Source organism: Zonotrichia albicollis, chromosome 11 (genome assembly GCF_047830755.1).
Source record: "Zonotrichia albicollis isolate bZonAlb1 chromosome 11, bZonAlb1.hap1, whole genome shotgun sequence".
Taxonomy (NCBI): Eukaryota; Metazoa; Chordata; class Aves; order Passeriformes; family Passerellidae; genus Zonotrichia; species Zonotrichia albicollis.
In genome coordinates this window covers 11929780-11949500 of record NC_133829.1, presented here as the reverse complement: position 1 = coordinate 11949500, position 19721 = coordinate 11929780, and the positions used below count along the sequence as shown (strand labels likewise).

At 37.0% G+C, this 19721-nt stretch overlaps 1 protein-coding gene and 1 long non-coding RNA gene across 2 annotated transcripts in view; one reads left to right on the top strand and one right to left on the bottom strand.

The window, feature by feature from the left end:
• The window catches only part of MYO5C (myosin VC), a 35597-nt gene extending 17788 nt beyond the window's left edge, over positions 1 to 17809 (top strand). The window contains exons 22-41 of the mRNA XM_074549361.1: positions 238 to 402; positions 629 to 722; positions 1288 to 1351; positions 2395 to 2575; positions 3155 to 3248; positions 4043 to 4106; positions 4193 to 4273; positions 4663 to 4843; positions 5674 to 5767; positions 6528 to 6579; positions 6778 to 6943; positions 7193 to 7280; positions 7974 to 8069; positions 9008 to 9162; positions 10272 to 10361; positions 11537 to 11687; positions 12095 to 12377; positions 13388 to 13562; positions 14085 to 14165; positions 14423 to 17809. Of these exons, the coding sequence (XP_074405462.1) occupies positions 238 to 402; positions 629 to 722; positions 1288 to 1351; positions 2395 to 2575; positions 3155 to 3248; positions 4043 to 4106; positions 4193 to 4273; positions 4663 to 4843; positions 5674 to 5767; positions 6528 to 6579; positions 6778 to 6943; positions 7193 to 7280; positions 7974 to 8069; positions 9008 to 9162; positions 10272 to 10361; positions 11537 to 11687; positions 12095 to 12377; positions 13388 to 13562; positions 14085 to 14165; positions 14423 to 14575 (2508 nt within the window). The 3' untranslated portion in view covers positions 14576 to 17809. The remainder of the gene's footprint in view (positions 1 to 237; positions 403 to 628; positions 723 to 1287; positions 1352 to 2394; positions 2576 to 3154; positions 3249 to 4042; positions 4107 to 4192; positions 4274 to 4662; positions 4844 to 5673; positions 5768 to 6527; positions 6580 to 6777; positions 6944 to 7192; positions 7281 to 7973; positions 8070 to 9007; positions 9163 to 10271; positions 10362 to 11536; positions 11688 to 12094; positions 12378 to 13387; positions 13563 to 14084; positions 14166 to 14422) is intronic.
• Positions 12214 to 19721, bottom strand: part of LOC141730572 (uncharacterized) — a 14054-nt gene continuing 6546 nt past the window's right edge. Inside the window, exons 2-3 of the long non-coding RNA XR_012582158.1 lie at positions 12445 to 12583; positions 12214 to 12353 (exon numbers count right to left, since the gene is read on the bottom strand). This is a non-coding gene — a long non-coding RNA (uncharacterized LOC141730572). The remainder of the gene's footprint in view (positions 12354 to 12444; positions 12584 to 19721) is intronic.

The window sequence follows — 19721 nt, the reverse complement described above, 5'->3', positions numbered from 1 at the left end:
ACATGTTTTGTAACTTTGGTAGTTTATTTTGCAACTTATTTTTGAGAGCCATTCCAGCCAAATCATCTTTAAAATTGTAGTTTTCATCTAGTTGACAGAAACAGTCCTGGGTTGAAATAATCATGACTGAAACCATGGGATGGTGAGCAGAAATAGGTCAAGTACTCCCTTTAAAATTCTATGGAACAGTTTCACTGCATTTTTCTGTTCCCTTTTATCCTCTCCTGCTCATTGTAGAGTAGAGAAAATCATGGCTTGCTGGAACGATTGACCAATCTGGCTTCAGCTCATATGAATGACGTGGATACAATTCAGAAACTTGAATCAGAACTCGAAAAATTAACTGCTCAAAAGAAAACATATGAAGAGAAAGGGAAAAAATATAAAGAAGACAGTGAGCAGGTAAATTATAATTGCCATCTGTGTGCTTTTATTCTTAATTACTGTTTTCAGTTACTGAATTTATCAAATCCATGATTTGAGAGTTTCTAAGTAACCATACTCTTTTGGGGGGAGGTGACAGGAAAGGAAGAGACTCCATTTATGCTTCTTTAAATGTAAGATCTTCTTAGACCTCTTTCTTCCTCCTCTGTAATTTGTATATTTTGCTTATTTTTTGTCTGTACAGAAAATCTTAAAGCTTGAGAATCAGAATAAAGAATTACAAGAACAGAAGGAGACCTTAGAAATAAAGCTCCAAGAAAAAACTGAGGAAATGAAAGGTACAATAACTAAAGGGAGTTTCTAAGGAGTTATAGTGGGGTAAAATCATTTTTTCATCAAAAATAAATTACTTTTGTTCATTTTCTCCAGTAAATGCTGAAATTGTAGTAAATTTAAAGTTGGTCCTTCTATTGCTTAGAATGCATAGCACAAGTGTGCAACTTCTTCTTATTTAATAATTAAATTTGTTCTTTCAGTAGCAGGACCTCACTTCCTGTTACATGTCCTTTTTCGTACACATGTATTCCTTCAAAGTGTAGCTTCATCCTTGCTTCCTTTAATACACTACTTTTAGGAATCTAATTTCAAAGGACACAGGCAGCACATGAGATCAAGTATACTTCAGATGAATAATTGCACAGTTTGGTGCTTCAGAATCTTTTTGTTTCTGTAGCATTACTTAATAAATGTACTGTGACAATTTTTGGCACTGGAGACAGTAATTTCAGCCTCAGAATATGTTAAGGAATACTTACTAAAACAAAACTCATCATGGTCATGCTTTTTTAATAAGTGGACACAGTTGCATGAAGGTCTTAGAAATATTAAAATATTTTTTGACAGAGAAAATGGATGAGCTCACACAGCAACTCTTCAACGATGTACAAAAAGAAGAAAACCAACGAATGTATGTAATCTGAGTTTTATTTCTTTGAAGCAGCATTCATTTTTTCTCTTTCCCTACATTTCTTTCTCCTTCTGCAAACGTATTATGCTGGCATCAGTCAGGAATCTGTCCACGTTCTTGGGCATTAGTGCTGGTACTGAAGTACTTCATGCAGAGTTTAGGAAAAGCACGTCCTTGTTTGTGGGTGAGTCATATGCAGGAAATCAGACTGTTCTTACTTTTGCAATTTCTTGTCTTTTCTTGTGTCTGAGAATTGAAAGGCAACTCTGGTGGTAATCGTTTCTTTGGAGATGTCCTCAGAATTTGGTCAGGAATGGAAGAGCAGCTGATGGCCACGCCAGTCAGAACTCCTGAGAACTGAATATGAAAGGACAGAATGGAAGGATTCAGTGTGAGGGAAAGGCAGTGTTTGTAAAGGACATTCAGTTAAAAATACAAAGGAAAAGCTTTTTTTTTTTTCCCTTTAGGTATTTAATTTGCAGTAAAAATCCTATTATTAATCAACAAATGGCTGTTGCTTTCAGCATGCTTTTCTTGGATCAAGTGTTTATTTCCCAATAACTTTTCCAGTCCAAGACAGAGAACCTTCAGTACCAGAGGAGTGCTGTTCTCTCAAGTGTGAAGAGAGCAATCAGTCACTGCTCCTGAGGGCTGGAAGCTCTGTGGTGCTCCAGTTCAGTCTGATTTCTGCTGCCAGTACCCTCAGACTACATTAAGAGGATTTCTTTTCCTAGTATTTCTGGTTTGCTCATTACCTGTGTGATGCTGGAAGCCAATCCAGCAGAAATATTCTGGAAACTGTAAGAAACTGTAAAGGAAAATTAAATAAACTAAAACTGTAAGAAAATATAGGGATGTTCTCCTGCCATTATCATCCATTATGTGTGTGGGTTCTGAGGATGTAGGATGGCATTTTCAAGTAATTATGGTTCATTTAAATGTTCTTCAAGGAAGCATGTCCTTCAAATTAAAACTAAAACAAAGCCCACTTTTTCACTTACGAATGTAGATTAATAAAATTATCTTTTCATTGTGTGCTTTAGGATACTTGAGAAAAATTTCCAAAACCAGAAGCAGGACTATGAAAAGGAGATTGAACTGCTCAAGGGAGAAATTAAGATTCTGAAAGAAGAAAAAACTCAGCTACAGCAACAAATTCAGCAAGAAATTATCACTCAGGACGGCTTGAAAATGGAAGTAGGACAGCTTACAAAACAAGCACAGGTAAAGCATGACTCATTTAATTTTGGAGTCTTTGCTAGAGAAAGCAAGTGGAGAATGTGCATGTTTTACATATAGATTATCTTCACTAATTTTTTTATTTCCAGTCCATTTTTAGGAGAAGCTATAGTTAATAAGCTGTATTTGGTACATCACTGTATTGCACTGTTTTCATGTAGTAGACAATGCAAGTTAGTGCTTGCAGTAATAAGTGCATGTTTTCAAGAGTAATTGTGCTTTAATATTTATAAATTTGAATATATAGATCTGTTTTACTTACATTTTCCTGAGAAAGTATTAATTTCTCTGGGAATTTTCCATACATGTAGTTTATAAACTGAACCTTACATTAGTGTAAAGTCACATTTTTGTTCTCTGAGTCAATTCCATGGCACAAACATTTTATTTTCAGTAGCTCACATTACTGTTGTGCTCTGTGCTCTGAGAACCAGGTGCTTTAAACACAATGCATTTTAAGCTTTTCACCATATTAACTTGTTCTTAATTATAATTCTGATTTAACTGATACTCTGCCCTTGTCATCCCCTCCTTGTCTCAGTATATGATTTCTGTTTGATTCAGAAAATACCTGAGTTGCAAAAGGAAATTGAACTTCTTCAGACACAGAAACTGGATGTTGAAAAGCAGGCCCACTCACAGAAGAGAGAATTGAGGGGTAAGCTACATACCAGACAGTGCAGGGAATTCCTAAGTGCAGTTGAGCCAGGCCACTTTAAATTGATCTCTTCAATGTCAGCTATGACAGAACTCCAGTTCTCTTTCCCATTCCATGGTGGTTTAATTCCATCCATCTATATATATACAGTGTACAAAGTGGTCACTGATGGGGTACCCCTTTGAGGAAACTTTGAATTCAGCCATTTCTCATTTGTGTTTAGAAATAAATACTAATGATTTAAACTTCACCTAAAATTTAAACTTCACTTAGAGTTTAACAAGGACCCAAAAATGTGTAAACAATATATTATCTAGTTTTCATTCATCCTGTTCTTTGTGCTAGGTTCAACAATGTCATGTATGCTTAAATAACTTGCTGATTTGGGTTCTGTTTCTGTGGGAAAAATGTACTTAATAAGCACTACTATTGTGAACTTTATTTAATGATAATAATGTCAAAGAGCAAACCTGTATTTGTAGCATTTAATGTAGTAACCTAGCACAAGATGATAAATCATCTGTACAGCTCTAGGAGTTGCCCAGATTCAGACCAGGAAGATGTAACTTTGCACTGAAAGTTTGAAAAAAAGCAGTATTGATGGTACATCAATACTCCTAAATGTCCCAAAGTAGAACTAAGTCCCTCATGGTATTCCTGTGGTAAATCAGATATATTTACTGAGTACCAGGGAAGAACTTTGTTAGATTTAGGAAGAGGATGGTTTGATCTTTATAATGAAACATGCAGAGAAAATAATGAATTTTATAAACTTTGTGGATTTTTTTTTCCAGAAAAGATGTCAGAAGTTACAAAGCAGCTTCTTGAAAGTTATGATTTTGAAGATGTAAGAAGCAGGTAATTTTCTTCTGAGGCATCTTCACAAAAGCTTAAGAAATGCATTATGGTCATCTGCACACTAATGGTTCTGTCTTGCATTCTAGACTCTCTACAGAGGATCTGGAACACTTAAATGAGGATGGAGAACTGTGGTTTGCTTATGAGGGCTTGAAAAAAGCCACAAGGTTAGTTCAGTTCTTCAGTGTTTCCAAAACTCCAAGCTGTGACCTAGAAGATAAATCAAAAGATCAGTGGGTAACAAATTTTACAGTGCAATGCTGAACTTCTGTCAAGGAATTGAACAAATACCACATTATATGATGAGCTGAGCAGTTTAAAATCCTTTGAATAAACTTCTACCAAGCCAGTGAGATAAGTGTGGATGTGTCAGTCAGGAAAATGTGTTTCCTCTGAGATATCATGTATAACTTTCAACTCCTTTAATGCACAGGTGATGTCATGGAATATCTCTGTGTTAATCACAGTACCTTGTTTTCACTTTGTATTAAATTTGACCCATTTAATCAAGGTCATTTTGCATCTGCCATGTTCTTTCTCCTTTTTGTTTTAACAGAGTACTGGAAAGCCATTTCCAGTCTCAGAAAGAAATATATGAGAAAGAGATTGAAGGTTTGAACTTTAAAGTTGAACATCTTAGTCAAGATATTAATCATCTACAGAAATTATTCCGAGAGGAAAATGACATAAACGATGGCATTAGGCTGGAAGTTAGCAGGCTGACTTCAGAAAATCTGGTAAGGTCCAGGTGCAGAAGCACAACCCAGATGTGTTTGTGGCTCTCCAAATATTGTGAGCATGTCTTTGAAACCTCAAGGCTCAAGCAAATAGGGCCATGTAAGGTTGAACACTGCTGAGGCTCCCTCCCTGCCTGCTGGGGTGCTGTGTAAGGAGACAGCCAAATTTACTGTCTGAGTGTCCAGCCTGCTGGGGCAGCCTCACAGAGACTTTTTGCCTTTTCATTTGCATGAACCTGATTTGAGATTTTTCTCAGAAGCCTCCTCAGAGTTCTGAGGCTCTCCCCACCAGAGGGCAGCTACACATTCCAAAAGCAGCCACAGGCACGGCTGCAGAGCCTGACACCTGGTGCTGTGCAAAACTGTCTGACACAAGGAACTCGTGTTTATTCCAGAAGATAGCACATGCCATATTATTTTTCTGAAAAATAATCGAGGAAATGTTTTCCAAGCAAAGTTACAAAAATCGAAAATAAAAGGAAAAGTTATTTATTATATTATTTTTGTAAGTGTTTTATGGAATGTTGAGGGGGTTTTTTCACTGTTAATTGAACTAGGGAAATTAAAGCCATAGTGTAATTTCCTTTAAACTAGAACAAAACAATGGTATTAGTGGGAAAGTCCAACAATTTGATTAGCTCATTATTAGTTTTTAAGAAGCCAGCAGAAGGTGCCTTCAGAAAAGTCAAACAAGTCAGGCAAGCAAGTTAAACAAGTCCTCTGCTTTGGACTATTGGCAGTTCAGGGTCATGGGGTGACTTAGGAACTACTGAAGGGATTTGAAAAGAAGGAAGGTGCTGAAATACACAAATCTCCTTTTTCTCTAAAAGGTAATCCCAGATCTTAAGCAGCAAGTTGCTGAACTTGAAAATCAAAAATTAGACCTTGAAAACCGTCTTCAAGAGCAGACCACAAAGTTGAAAGGTAATGGTCCCACTATGGTCCCGTCTGTCTGTTGGTTGAGGTGAACTTGATGAATTCCCCAGAACTGAACTTCTAAAAGCTGAATTAATATTCCATCATGACTTCATTGCCTCATTACTTACTTTCTTATTAGTAAAATGGAAGAAATGCAATGAAAAATATGTGTTATATCTCTTCTGAAAAAATAAGATACATACAAATATGTGCTTTTTTTACCTTTTTGAAGTCGTTCAGTTCTGGGGTTTGGAAGTCTCCAAATGTATTCCATAGGGCTCTGCTAAGAATATGTGAAATGGAGTATGTCCTTTGGAAACAGTCATAAAAAGGAAAGATCATTTGGAATTTGAGGCATACTCTATGAGGTAGACTTGAGAGAATGCTGCAAAACTCAGAGTGGGAGACAGGGAAAAGTTCTTCTCAATTTAGGAAAGCATACCCTGCTGAGGATTTGGAGTGTCTATAATTGCAGTGTCTTCCTAGGCAACTGATTTAAAATTTATGAGTAGTTTTACCGCCAACTGCAAGAAGTTAGTAGTATCAAAATTCTTCATCCTATACAATTTTCTGTGTGGTATGGAGTAGTCCCATGTTTCTCTGATACATTATCTGGCATCAATAATTCGATTTCATTAGATGAAACAAAACTATGAGTGTATGAAAGTTTTACTGAATAGTAGTACTGAACAGCAAATACCTTTGATTTTGTTGTTTCTGTTTTGTTTTGGGTTTTGTGCTATTTATTATTGAAAAAAAATGGCAGAGATGTCAAATCGGCTGCATTATGAGCTGGAACGGGACAGGACACAAAGACGGTAATTTTTAATTTATTTTTTTAAAAAAGAAAAAAGTGTTCCTACACTATAAGCTGTAGTAACAGAGTCACTTAAACTCTTAAATTACAATCCACTTAAGATTTGCCTTAGAGTGTTTTGTACAGTTAATAACTAACAAGTGTGATCTGACTGTGCTTTCACAAAAGATTAAGAGACAAGACTTCTTACCTATTTTAGAACTACTGAGGCCCAGAATGAAGTAGACATTAAAGAAAAAGAGAATCTGAAGGACACCATCCAAGGAATTGAGGGGCTGAGCAATGGTTTGATGCAAGATGAAATCCAGGGTGAACTACAAAGCAAGATAAAGCAAGTGACAACTCGACTTGCTGTGGAAGACATGGTGAGGAAATGAAATTGTCATTGAGAAACTGTACATGAAATGCAGGATAAAAAGAATGAAATTATGATTTTGTGGTATGAGTAGGATGTTTCTTCAATTAATTTAGGGAGAAAAAAAGATATGAGGTTATTTCTTCCAGCAAATATAAGTAAAAGCACATTATAATATTAATTGTGGTAATAACATGAAGCAGTAGAAAACATTTTTTGATTCTGTTTACTGTTAACTCACTGACTTTGATTATTACAGGATCTTGAAGAAAAGCTGGACATGAAAGACAGAATAATAAAAAAATTAGAAGATCAGATCAAAACTCTGACCAAGACCATTGAAAAATGTAAGATGTTATGTGATCTATTTTGTTTAATAGCTTTGAATGCTAAGTGTCTGTTTGAAGAAAAAAAATATTTTTGAAAAACTGGAGTTTGGGGTGGAGTTAGAAATTTAGTACCTCAGAAAAATGTGCCGGGGAATCATCAACACAAATTACATAGAAGTCCTTTCCTGGTGTATTTGTTTTTTCCCCAGCTAAATCACAGACACACAGGGACCTGGTCTAGATGATAAAGATGCAGGCACAGGGATAAGGTCCTGCCAAGAGCAGTTAATGCCCACCCTCACACAAACCCTCTGAGCCACCAGTGTTAGTTCTGCATCTGACAAGGAGCCCCTCCCATGAGCCTTCAAGTGGCAGGTGGTTCCTGATGTGAAGTTAGTCTGTACAAAGCTCTTACAAAGTAATTCTTCACTACAGGATGCTCTCAAAAACATTGTAAAGTTGTCTAATGTAGAGGTATAACTTCGCTGTTTATTTTTTCTTATTACTGCAAGTAATCCCACTGAATCCAGTGAAGCTATTCAGGAATAATATAAATGTTACTTAACTCATGATGCTTGGAGCCATAAGATAAGAACATTAGTGTGTGCTGTCTTTATTACAGAGAAAACTGCTTTTCTCCAGTAGTTTGTTCTACCATGACCATTAGCTTATCCATTAACCTGGCAGTAACAGTGCTTTTGTGTTTGACAGCTGAAGCCCTTGTGCCCACTGTGCCCAAAGAGTACATTGGAATGATGGAGTACAAAAAAGAGGATGAAGAAAGGATCATTCAAAATCTTATCCTTGGTATTCTAGTAAAACTTGGAATTTTATAAGTCAACAACAATACTCGGAACATTGTAACAAAAACTACATGGCACCAACTTTCACGCAAAGTTGCCTTTTCCCCCTTCTCTTATCACCAGTACAATTTGTATTGCTCTCTTTCCAGTACCAGATATTTCAACTACAGAAGTGCTTTATCTCTGTAAAAATAATTTCTCTGACTCTACATAATGCTGACTCTGTTACCTTTCTTACTATTTTTCCACCTCTAAAGCTATAAATCCCAAGAGCACACCAGGGACTTCAGTTTTCTTTCTTCCTGGTCATCTGCTAGGTCTGTAAGTCACTGTGCTTATATCCATGTGTGATGGTTGATCTCATGTCTGTCCTTGCCATGTCTTCCCTTCACTAAAAGGAACTGTACTTCATGTTTCTCTTTTAAAAGGATTTTTTCCCTCATCTGACCTACTTTACAGTATCAGTCTTGCTGCCAAACCAGCTTTTCTCATTAGCTTACAATTAATAGTGAATTTGACAAATTTTCCATGTACATTTGTACTATTATTAAATTAAAAACACTTGCCTTTTCTTCTCACTTCCTCACTTTTGAATGTCAATATATTTGTGAACAAAGATGTGGCCCTAAGCAATGCTGGAATTTGGTGGGGCATCCAATGGGTAGTTAAATGTAATTTGCTTTTTGAAGTTGTCATGCCTGGCATAGCCATGCTAGACCTTAGAATTTGCTACAATACTCTCCTACCCCCCAAGAAAATATAATTAATACTCATATGTGAGCAGTACTGTTACAAAAGTGGTCAGAAACAAGAGATTCACCAGTAAATCAGTTATTATGTGACTGGTCACTGCAGAAAGGAACATGGTGCTTGTCTTTTTTGGAATGATACACTGAAAATTGGATTTTTCCGTAATAAACCAGATGACTCTCCTCCATGCAGATTTGAAGCCCCGTGGAGTTGTGGTTAATATGATTCCTGGCCTTCCAGCTCACATCCTGTTCATGTGTGTGAGGTATGCAGATTACCTGAACGATGCTGACATGCTGAAGTCTTTCATGAATGTGACCATTGATGGCATCAAGCAGGTTGTTAAGGTAGGAGCTGTGTTTGATTGCACTGTACTGTGCTTTTTGATTTTTAACACAAGGTTTACAAATGCATGTGTGGTACCTGGGGAATGCCAACATTTCCACTTGCTGATGTTCCTAGAAGGGAATGATAATGATTAGTGACACTTACTGAGGATGTAGTAGCATCCCTGTAAAGTCTCCAGCTCAGGTTCTGCTGTGCTGAACACAGAATCCACAGAATGCATTAACATAAATTATTTTTATCTGAAGATGTTGACAAAATCATTTAAAGCACTTTACATTTTACAATGAGTAGCTAATTAGGTGAAGTGCACCTGTGCTTTCAGCACTGTTCAAAGTCAGAGGGACAGAAATGAAGGCTGGTGTGTCTGGCAGCAAGCTGGTAGTGGGCTCTGAGGAAGTGTTTGCACTGCTTGGCTGCTGGTGTAATTCAGCATGTCACCTGTACTGCAGCACTAGAACCCAAACAATTAAAATCAAATTGCCAGCCCGTGTACAAAATTAAATTATAAACAAAAATTGCTATGCTGTATGCATAACAAATTAAGCTCTGTGAATGGATTTATAGTGGAATGAAACACCAGACACAGGGAGGAAAGCACAGGCAGGAATGGACTGTGGTTTATGCAGTTGAATGTGTTGTACAGAGAACCTATAAGTTTGTACACAAACAAATTTATAGCACAGTTTATCCAATAGAGAAGCTTGTGTTTACTCAGCTAATAAAAATAAGAGATAGATAGTTAGAACTGTGTTTTTATAGTTTTTGCAGTGCAGTTTCATTTGTGAATGCAGGTGTTGTTCACACTTCTTTGCAGGAAGCCCTCCAGCACACTACATATCCACAGGAATTGTAAAACTGTTTGTTCAGGCTTATTATTTAGCCTGTCTATTAAGAATGCTTAAGCAGTATTTACCAAACAAAGAGGGATCTTTGCTAAGTGTTAGCCTGAAAACAGAGCAGGATTTGTTCAGCACCTTTTAGATGCTTTGTGCTCCTTCTGCTATAGATAGACTCTGTTCTACCAATACTGTAATGGTCTTAAGTTTAATTATTGAATTAACCTTGTGAGACAATACCATAGTAAGACTGCTTTACTTACCATTTTCAGGAACATTCAGAAGACTTTGAGATGTTGTCCTTTTGGCTTTCCAACACATATTATTTTCTTAACTGTTTGAAGCAGTACAGCGGGGAAGAGGTAGGATTGATTTAATAAAATGATTCCATTACTTTTGACAGATTTTAATTGAAATTCAAAGTAGCATTAATTAATAAACTATTCACCAGCTCACCAGTGTGCCTTACAGGTATTTATGTATTCACATTGCCCTGCAGTGGTGTTATGTGTCTTATACAAATAATAAGACAGTATAGAACTGATGAGTCAAGAGAAATGAAGAAAACATCAAAGTGCTAAAGTAGGTTAAAGTCATGGCATGGAAACTGCTACTTAATTTGAATCTTTCCACATGAGTTTAATTTGAGCTGGACTTCAGATATCCAGCCATGTATATATATATATATATAATAGCTTTGCTATTTTATAATTAGGTCCATTCAAATACTTACTGCTACCAAAATAGAAAAAACTCTGGAAAGAAGCAAAACAACAAGCTGTTCAGGTTTATCCCTTATCTCACTTGCTTGTTAAGCTAAATTTCATCCTGAGATTCAAGTTTCTTTTCAGCTGGAAACTCTGACTGTATTTTAAGAGGTTTTATAGACTTGGGTGGCCTGAGCTGGGCTTGGAGTCGCTCCCTCTCGTGGCCGCAGCGGGGTCACTCAGAACCCAAACCTGATAAGCTTTATCACCAACACTCTGTGACTGGGGTTGCAGCAGTAGGGAAAGCTCTGAATCCAGAATTTGCTTTTAATCTGCATTCTAATGAATTATAAACACCTCACACAGGTTAGGATTTGGGGTAGACTTTTGAAGTCAGAACTTTGCAAATGAAAAGTCCAAAAATTATATCCCTTTGCAACAATATGGCATAAATGTTTTTGTTTGCCATTATAGTTGAAACAGCTACGTTGTTGGCTTTTTTTTTTTTTTTTTTTTTTTTTTTTTTTTTTTTTGTGGGGGGTGTGGATAGGGCAACAAGAGGAGAACAGGGAGGGTTTGCTTTCTGTTTAAGAGATCTGGGAGTTGCTCCAGAGTTCATTGACATCTATGCGTGTCTTTCCTTTGGCTTTAGGAGCAAAGCAAACGTCAGCTTTAACTGGAAAATTAAGTACAGGAAGCACCCATTGAAATTAGCTTTGACTCATTCTGTGTTCAGCCAGAAATGGAATGAGTAACTCCAACACATTGCAGTAACAATTTATAATTACCACATTATGTGATTTCTAATTATATTTACTACTCACTTATAGGAATTCATGAAGCATAACACTCCACGTCAGAATAAGAACTGTCTGAAGCATTTTGATCTCTCAGAATACAGACAAATTCTCAGTGATTTGGCCATTCAAATATATCACCAATTCATTATTGTAATGGAGAACAACATTCAGCACATGATTGGTAAGACAACAGCAATCCAAGAGCACCTAAATGTAGCTGGTGAAGCACATGAGGAAAGCTCGTACAGGGAGGCAGAGGGTGGGACAGACTCCTTTCTCCTGATATTTATACTGAGATGTTCCTGCATGTGTGTTTCTACACATACAAATTTCACTGAATCATATATTCCCAGATTTTTTCCTCAAAACTTCCTAGTCTAGGATAATGCTGTCAATCTGAGCAACATCATACAAAAATAAAAGGCTTTTTTAAAATTGTGTGCTCTGGAAGCCTTTGTCAGTATCTTATTTTTCTTGTATCAATTAACTTCTAAAATATCCTGAAAGTAGGTTTTGTTCAATAATTAATGTAACTGAAAGGAGCCTTGGGAATTTTGATTTCATCAGTTATTTTCTGTTGTATTTCAGTACCAGGCATGCTGGAATATGAAAGTCTTCAAGGAATTTCTGGCTTGAAACCTACGGGGTTCCGTAAACGTTCTTCCAGTATAGATGACACGGATACCTACACCATGACCTCTATCTTGCAGCAGCTCAGCTATTTTTATAGCACTATGTGTCAGAATGGCTTGGACTCTGAGCTCCTAAAGCAGGCAGTGAAGCAGCTTTTCTTTCTGATTGGAGCTGTCACCCTCAATAGTCTCTTCCTCCGCAAGGACATGTGCTCCTGTAGAAAAGGAATGCAGATAAGGTAAAGCCAGTAAAGTTTCAGCAAGCCTGAGAATGAATTTTTAACACTTGTATATAATGTCCTTTACCTCTAAGTCACTGGATATTCTGTGACCATTCTGCTGGAAGTAGCCAATTGTTTTTACTTCTTTTGGAAAAGCAAATCTTCGTGTTTTGGGCTGAGCTTTCTCAACGTGACAACTATAAATTGTTCTTTCCATGGAAACACTAGTGGAGGAAAAGGCAGAGAAAATTACAGTCAGAAGCTTAAAGTCAGACATGGTTAGGATTCTTTCCATGCTAGCTCATCTGTGATGTGACCAACGGTATTTTTAATTCTTTCTTACCACAGTGAACAGGTGCAGTGTCCCAGGGCTGGCAGGGATACAAAAGCTGACTTGCATGTTTCACGCTCTGTGACAAGACAGGCACTGGGACAGAGCCTTGGAGGGTGTGAATTGAGCATCATCTTTCCTGTTGCAAGCACCAAGGAAACATGCTCCTAACTGTTTGCAGAAGAAACAGTGCATTTGTTTTCCATTAGTCAGTCTGCAGGCTCAGGGGAAGAAAAATCAGTAAAATCTTGGCCCATCTGGGAACATTATTAGAAGAAAGCTGATCATCCTTTATAAGCCTGGCCCTGCTTTGCAACGGCAGAGATTGTTCTCATTTCCTGTACATGCTCAGTTGCAAATAAATGTTTTAATGCCATACAGTGCAGTAGACAATGCCATTATATGTTAGTAATTTTCTGGAAACGACAGCTAAACTAATAACTCGCTATCTATTAGCCAAGCTTTAAAAAATAGACAATTAAGAAAAAATAAGAATTTAAATATAACAAGGATTTAATTTATAGTTAAATAAGCTATTAATTGTTTGATTTTTATGACCTGCAGGTATTGTTTTTAGCTTAAAATATATTAATTTGAACACAACATTAGAAGACTCTTTCTTCCTTAGCAGTCTTCAAAGTAACCTGCTTGTCAAGGGGAACCTGACATTCTGTTCTTTGTTCATGGTTTAACCCAGATGTAATATCAGCTACATGGAAGAATGGCTTAAGGACAAGAATCTTCAAAGCAGCAATGCCAAAGAAACGTTGGAGCCCTTGTCTCAGGCAGCCTGGCTCCTTCAGGTTAAAAAGATCACAGATGATGATGCCAAGGAAATATGTGAACACTGCACATCTCTTTCTACTGTGCAGGTAATGAGCCATCTGTTTTCTTCCGGCAGCACTGATTGTAAAATCTTAGCTATCTAAAATAATTTGTTGCAAAAAGCCATTGGACTTTCATTTCATAAAAGTCACATTCTTCAGCATTCCACATCATCACTTGTTATATTGAATTTTAACTCCTTATTCCTGATTGCTTTGAGCATTTTAACTGCTCCTATGGTGAACGCTTTCCTGCTTTGTTGTATCCCACATTTTTGTTCCACAATGTATTTTTTTTTAGTATGTCACAGGTTTTTTTTTAATTGTTTCCCTTAATAAATTCAGCTTTTTCTACATCTCCTTGATCTGCTGACACCTCTGGAAATGAGTCATAGCAATCATCATATATGTAACAACTCAGTAGGTGACAAGTCAAAATTCTCTCTTTACTGCAAAATGTTTTACTGAAGCCTTAATTAAATATCAGTAAGAATGTCATAATAATGCTTACTTCTTTTTGTCTTCTCCCTTTTTATGACACACTAAAATAGTCTTTTGTAATTTGAGCAGATAGTTAAGATCCTGAACTCATACACTCCCATAGATGACTTTGAGAAAAGAGTGACTCCATCCTTTGTTCGGAAGGTCCAGGTAAGAGCTGCCCCTGCTGTTTCCATATTCAGCTCACAGGGTGCTTCACACACTTGAGTTTTAGTGCTTTACAGTTGTACTTGGCCTTTACGTCACATTATTACTAAGTAGCTCATCTTCTAGACACTTGAAAGTGATGCAAGCAAATCTGCTTAACATCATGGAAAAGCAAGATTTGCCATGGGAAGAAAGCAGTGTGCTGGCTTTGCTTTGATTCTTAATTCATTGTTTTCACACTCTTTCTGTTCTGCTTTCAGGCTATGCTAAACAACCGTGAGGATGTCCCACAGCTGATGCTTGATACCAAGCATCTCTTCCAAGTGACGTTTCCTTTCACCCCCTCTCCACATGCTTTGGAACTGATACAAGTCCCCAGCAGCTTCAAACTTGGCTTTCTCACAAGGGTTTAATAAAGCCAGTGAATTGGTATTTCCTCTGAGACTCTATAAAGACAGCAGACTGTCATGGTTCATTTCACCAGCTGCTGGATAGCATGGCAGCGTGCAGTGAATTAAGCTGTTAAAAACTTCTTCCTTGGTCAAGACTTGAAGAGTAGGAGTAATTTTGTCTTGTTATTTCCTTCTCCCTTTTCTTACTCTTCTTCCCTCATTTCAGTCCTACAAGAGTAACTTTATATCATCACCTGGACACAAAGCTTACCATACAGTTTTAGTCCACAGCTGACAAGAAAAGCATTTATCTGACAAGTTTGCATTGCTGCCCTGTCAGGAGCAGTCAGAGGGGAAGACTGGCATGTGATAGATGTTACTGCTTTACAATTTTCTTTGCCTTCACTTCCTGTAATGAGAGGGAGTTTTTTCTTCCCAAGGCAATTCTGTTCTTTGCCTTGATATATTTGAGACTGGCTTTCACCTTTCTGTGAAGAGGGGAACTGAGATCACTCTAAGAGAATGGCTGTTACAAACCCACAATGTCTTTTTGTAGGCAGGGTGGCTCAGCTCTCTGAGTGCTTGCACTGCAGCTCAGGCACTCTGCACAGCTCCGTGGCCAGAGCAGGGACTCAGGAGCACTTCTTGGAGACAGCTTTCAGTTCTGTTCTCTGCAGTGCCAAGTTTGGATTCAATATCAGTTATTGTAATAGAAAAGTTAGATATAAAATTCATGCTACGATCCAGGTTTGAAGTACAAGCTTGGTTCTCTGAAAGGCAGGAGTCATCTCCTGGTTTGGTTCCATCTGCAGTGCAATATACTTCAGAATACACACTGAGTATGCACACAACACCTTTCTGCCTTTCTCATTTTAGTGGTTTCCCTCCTCCATCCAGAGACTGAATAGGAGCAGGTGCAGCAACTGTGGTCTGGTGTTAATGATAAACCAAGCTTAATTCCTTACATTTCACCTTTACTTACATAATTTCAGTTGCAGGATCCTTAATTGCAGAAATGGTCTCTTTTCTGCTTTGTTCAGCCTTCTCCCTGTGGTCAGGGAGTAAAACATAACTTTATTTAGTTCTGGACCCTGTCAGAACAGCAGGGGAAATAGCATTCACCTCACCACAAGGGTGACTGTCCTTAAATAGGTAACTAATGCTGGGTTTCTAGCTACTCTGTTTGCCATAGTTATTAAAATCAAGTACTAAGGCTCTGAAATAGCTAAAGGAATATAATATAAATAGCTAATGAATTGAGTTAATTTAAGGAAAAATGTCTTTGATTGTTTTTGACTATTACTACAGTGTTAGTACTTGTTTAATTTCACAAACTACCTTTAAGTATAAAGAGGGAATAATTCTTGCTGTTTAGTGTTGCTGGTGCTTACCATGTACAGTGTCATATTCCTCATGATATCCACAGAGACATAGTCAAAATATATGAAGGAAACATTTTGTGGTTTGTTCAATAACAATAAAAGCTGTACAAAAGATAATACATGTAGGTAGACTATTTTAACTTGTTAAATAAAGTAGTTTTAAATCAATTTGTAGTTCTTTGTGTGATGCAATAGTTATGTTTCCAGTATGGAATCATTTGAAAGAAGTTACTTGGAACTACGTGAACAGTTGTGAGTGTTGTACTGCACCAGAAACATTTATTTAATTTAGTTGCTTTGCTGTAACATTGTGTCTCTTCCTGTCAGCATTGTGTGCTGTCCTTGGCTCCTCATGAATTTCTGGAAATAGTTTAATGGAAGCAACTTTTGTTGCTGCAAATTGTGCACAGGGTTTTTTTGCAGCTCCTGGAGCTGTGTGTCTGTTACCTGGGCTGACGGGAGGGAAATCACAGCCCACTCTTGCATCCACATCACAGAGAAGTGTCAAGGTGCTTGTGCTGTTGTGACAAAAAATTGTTGATCAAGGAAAACTGTTCTGACAATCTGATGCTACTTTGAAAGCTTTTTGTGGAGTGTGCTATTAATGCTGTGTATGCAAAAAACAAGGTATATTTTTAAAACAAAGTTTAAAATTATCCAGCTTACTGTGTGCTCTCAGAACTTATCTTGCTTTTGCTGATATCAATGCCTTCAGATAGAATTTAAATGCAAAACTATTTTTGGTCTCTGTTACTCCTCTGATTATAAGGAGCAGTTTTAGTGAAGGGCATTAGTGAGGTTAACTTTCCTAGGATGATGCTAAAGGAGAAAGGTATTTCATTCAACTGGGAAAGTGTTGAATGGTGATCCTTACTGCAGTGGGGAAGCACTGAAGTGGCTTATGGAGAGATGTGTAAGATGCTTTTGGCATTTTTGGATGTGTTTAGACTTGTGACTCCTGCAGTTTCTGGGAATAGAGCTTAGCAGCACAGGTGGTCCCTTTCAGTCCTGTGCTCCCATAATATTCTAATAAAAAATGATTAGGACTGGTTACTTTAACCCAAGTCTCTACTGGGCTGAGATTCAGTTCTGTCTTTTTTCCCTCAGATCCCCTTGAATACCAAATGTGAAATCTAATGGCATTAATTCAGTGCCTTCCATAGAATCTTAATAATAGATGTGAACTTTGGCAGTTCTTAAATTTTTCAGACATGTTTTCATAAATATCTCCAAAATTTTTTCAAAGAGTGCAAGAAAAGCAGCAATTTTTAATCCTGTTGACTTTAAATTTGCTGTCTTAGGAGAATTGCAGAAGTATAACCTAGGAAGAGCCAGCATGGACACTAATAAATTTGTTAGACTTGTAAGTTTTTGTAAGAATATGAGATAAACTTAATATTGGCAGTGCTGTTTGTCAGAATACCAAGTTGATAGCAGGACAAAGCAGTTGCCAGGTGTATTTCAACTTTAATATTTGTTAACAAGCAAATACTTGTTTATAAACAAACCATCAAAAACCTGCTGTATAGACCAGGTAGGTAAGGTCTGGCTTGTCTAATAGTTTCTGTTCTTTATTCTGTGTTCTAAAAGAAGGCAGTTAAAATAAAGTCATTATCAGTAATCCCCAGTATGTAACTGATCTGAGGTGATGCAACTGGAGAGGCTGAGCTTTAAATACCTTTAAGTAGAATTAACAGGAAGGTTGTCTTTTTACAGTTAGCAGCTGCACAGGGCTTACTTAGCCATCTTGAGAATCTCCAGGTTCTTGCACTCTGAAAAGGTGGGTAATATTTTTTTTTTTACCACAAGATTCATTGTACAGTATTTCTCTGTAATAACGCATTTCTTAATGATTCACCATCTTAAAATTTCTAATGTAACTTTAAAAACCTAGTAAGATTAGAAATTCAGGCTACAGTGCTAGAACTTGTAATGGTTTTAGACCTTTTTGCTTTAAATATCTTTGTAAAATTGTAATAGTGATGGATCTGTATACTATGTCAGGAGTAATACTGCTTTTTAATTATTCACAACTTTTGGTGGCTTCTCTTGTAGAAGAATTTTGTAATGTGTCATAATCTTATCTTGAGTAAAATACTGATAGCAAGTATGATTCCTTCTGTACATTATTCCAGCAAATTCTCATGTTATCAAAGATTAATTCTGCCTAGAGTATTTATTCCATGCCTAATAGATCCTTGTCAAAAGTGTCTGGAGCAACTGATGACATTTCGTTCAAATAAGATCAGTGGTTCCTTAGGGACCACTAATTCTGAGAACCTTGGAATAACAGGTTATTCACTTGTCAATGTCCACTTTTAAGGATCTAGGAGAGCTGAGCCCAGGCACTGCAGGCATTTTACAGCACTGAGAAGCTCCCTGGAAAGGGTGGCAGCTTGTGGTCTCAGGTTCACATTTGCAAAAAAATACATTAAAAACTTCAGGCCATATTTGCTGCTTTCATCAAGTGGAATATAAAACTCCTTGGCTGTTGACTGAAATCTCCATGCAAATTTTAAATTATTACACTGCAGTTCCTTCCAGGCCAGATTTCTTCTTCCCACGTGTTTTGGGATGAAGTCATGCATCCCCTGGAGACAACACCAAAACTTTTATTGACTTAAAAGTGGGCAGGATTTCTGCATTTATTGTCTTACTTTCCAAATAGTCCACTGAAATACGTAAGCATAAACAGCAGGATGGAGACAAGTACACAGAGTAAAGTTTGATTTGATTGTATAATGTCCAGCCAGACAAATTCTAAAATGTCATAGGTCATTGAATTTCTTTTGTTCCATTTAAATCTCTCTTACGATAACAACTTCTGATTGTTTACCACAAATTCATTTTTTATGTACAAGTCTAAATATTGTTTAAAACTTCCATTTTTAGAAGAGGTGAAAGGTCTTATTTTCCCTATGAAAAATGTACAGACAAAACTGACACTGCAATATTATTCTCATTTGTTTTTCTGACTTTCAAGTAGTTTTTAATGCTCTATTGGTAGTGCTTTGATCTTAGAGATGCCTGGCTTGAGAACAAAAGTGGATTTGTAATGACCCAGCTGTCAGTGTGCTTGAAGCATCAATTTCTGCTCAAACAGCATATTGATCATAATATTTTGTAACTGCTGCTGACCAAATCCTAGGTCATATTTTCAGCTTTAAAAATAATGCATAATAATGACCATTTTATCATGCAGTGGAAAAACAAAATGTATTGATCAGTGCAGGTTTCTCAGAAGTCCAGCTGTTGCTATGGATTTCAGGTTATTGTCTGCTGGCAGTGGTGAAGTACAAATTAAAAGTATTTTCCCACATGTAGTGAACCAATAAGCACAGCACATATTATAATGGTGTATAAATATGTTTTCTGTATGTTTTTCTTCATAAAAAAGACTCTGCAGAGCACATGACTGTCTTGTATATAGTGACAGTTCATCCAGCCTGAGGGATTAGTCACAGAGAGAGATTATCCAGCCTACAGATGTCTATATACAGCCTAGGCTCCTTAGCTGGCACAGCAGTGGTGGGAAGCTCTGTGCTGGACTTGGTGCATTGTGAAAAATGCATATTCTATGATTGGCTTTTCGCAAATATTAAAATGAATATTATATGTGTTATGTTAGAAATGTATGCTATATTAATTTTCTCAAGTAGTGTGTTAAATACAGTTTTAGGTTATAACATAATGTTAAAATAGAAACTATGCTATGTAAGATACATCTTTAAAGAGAGGCCTCACAGCAAGATAGCAGCCACAGGACTCCTAAATCTTTCAGAAAA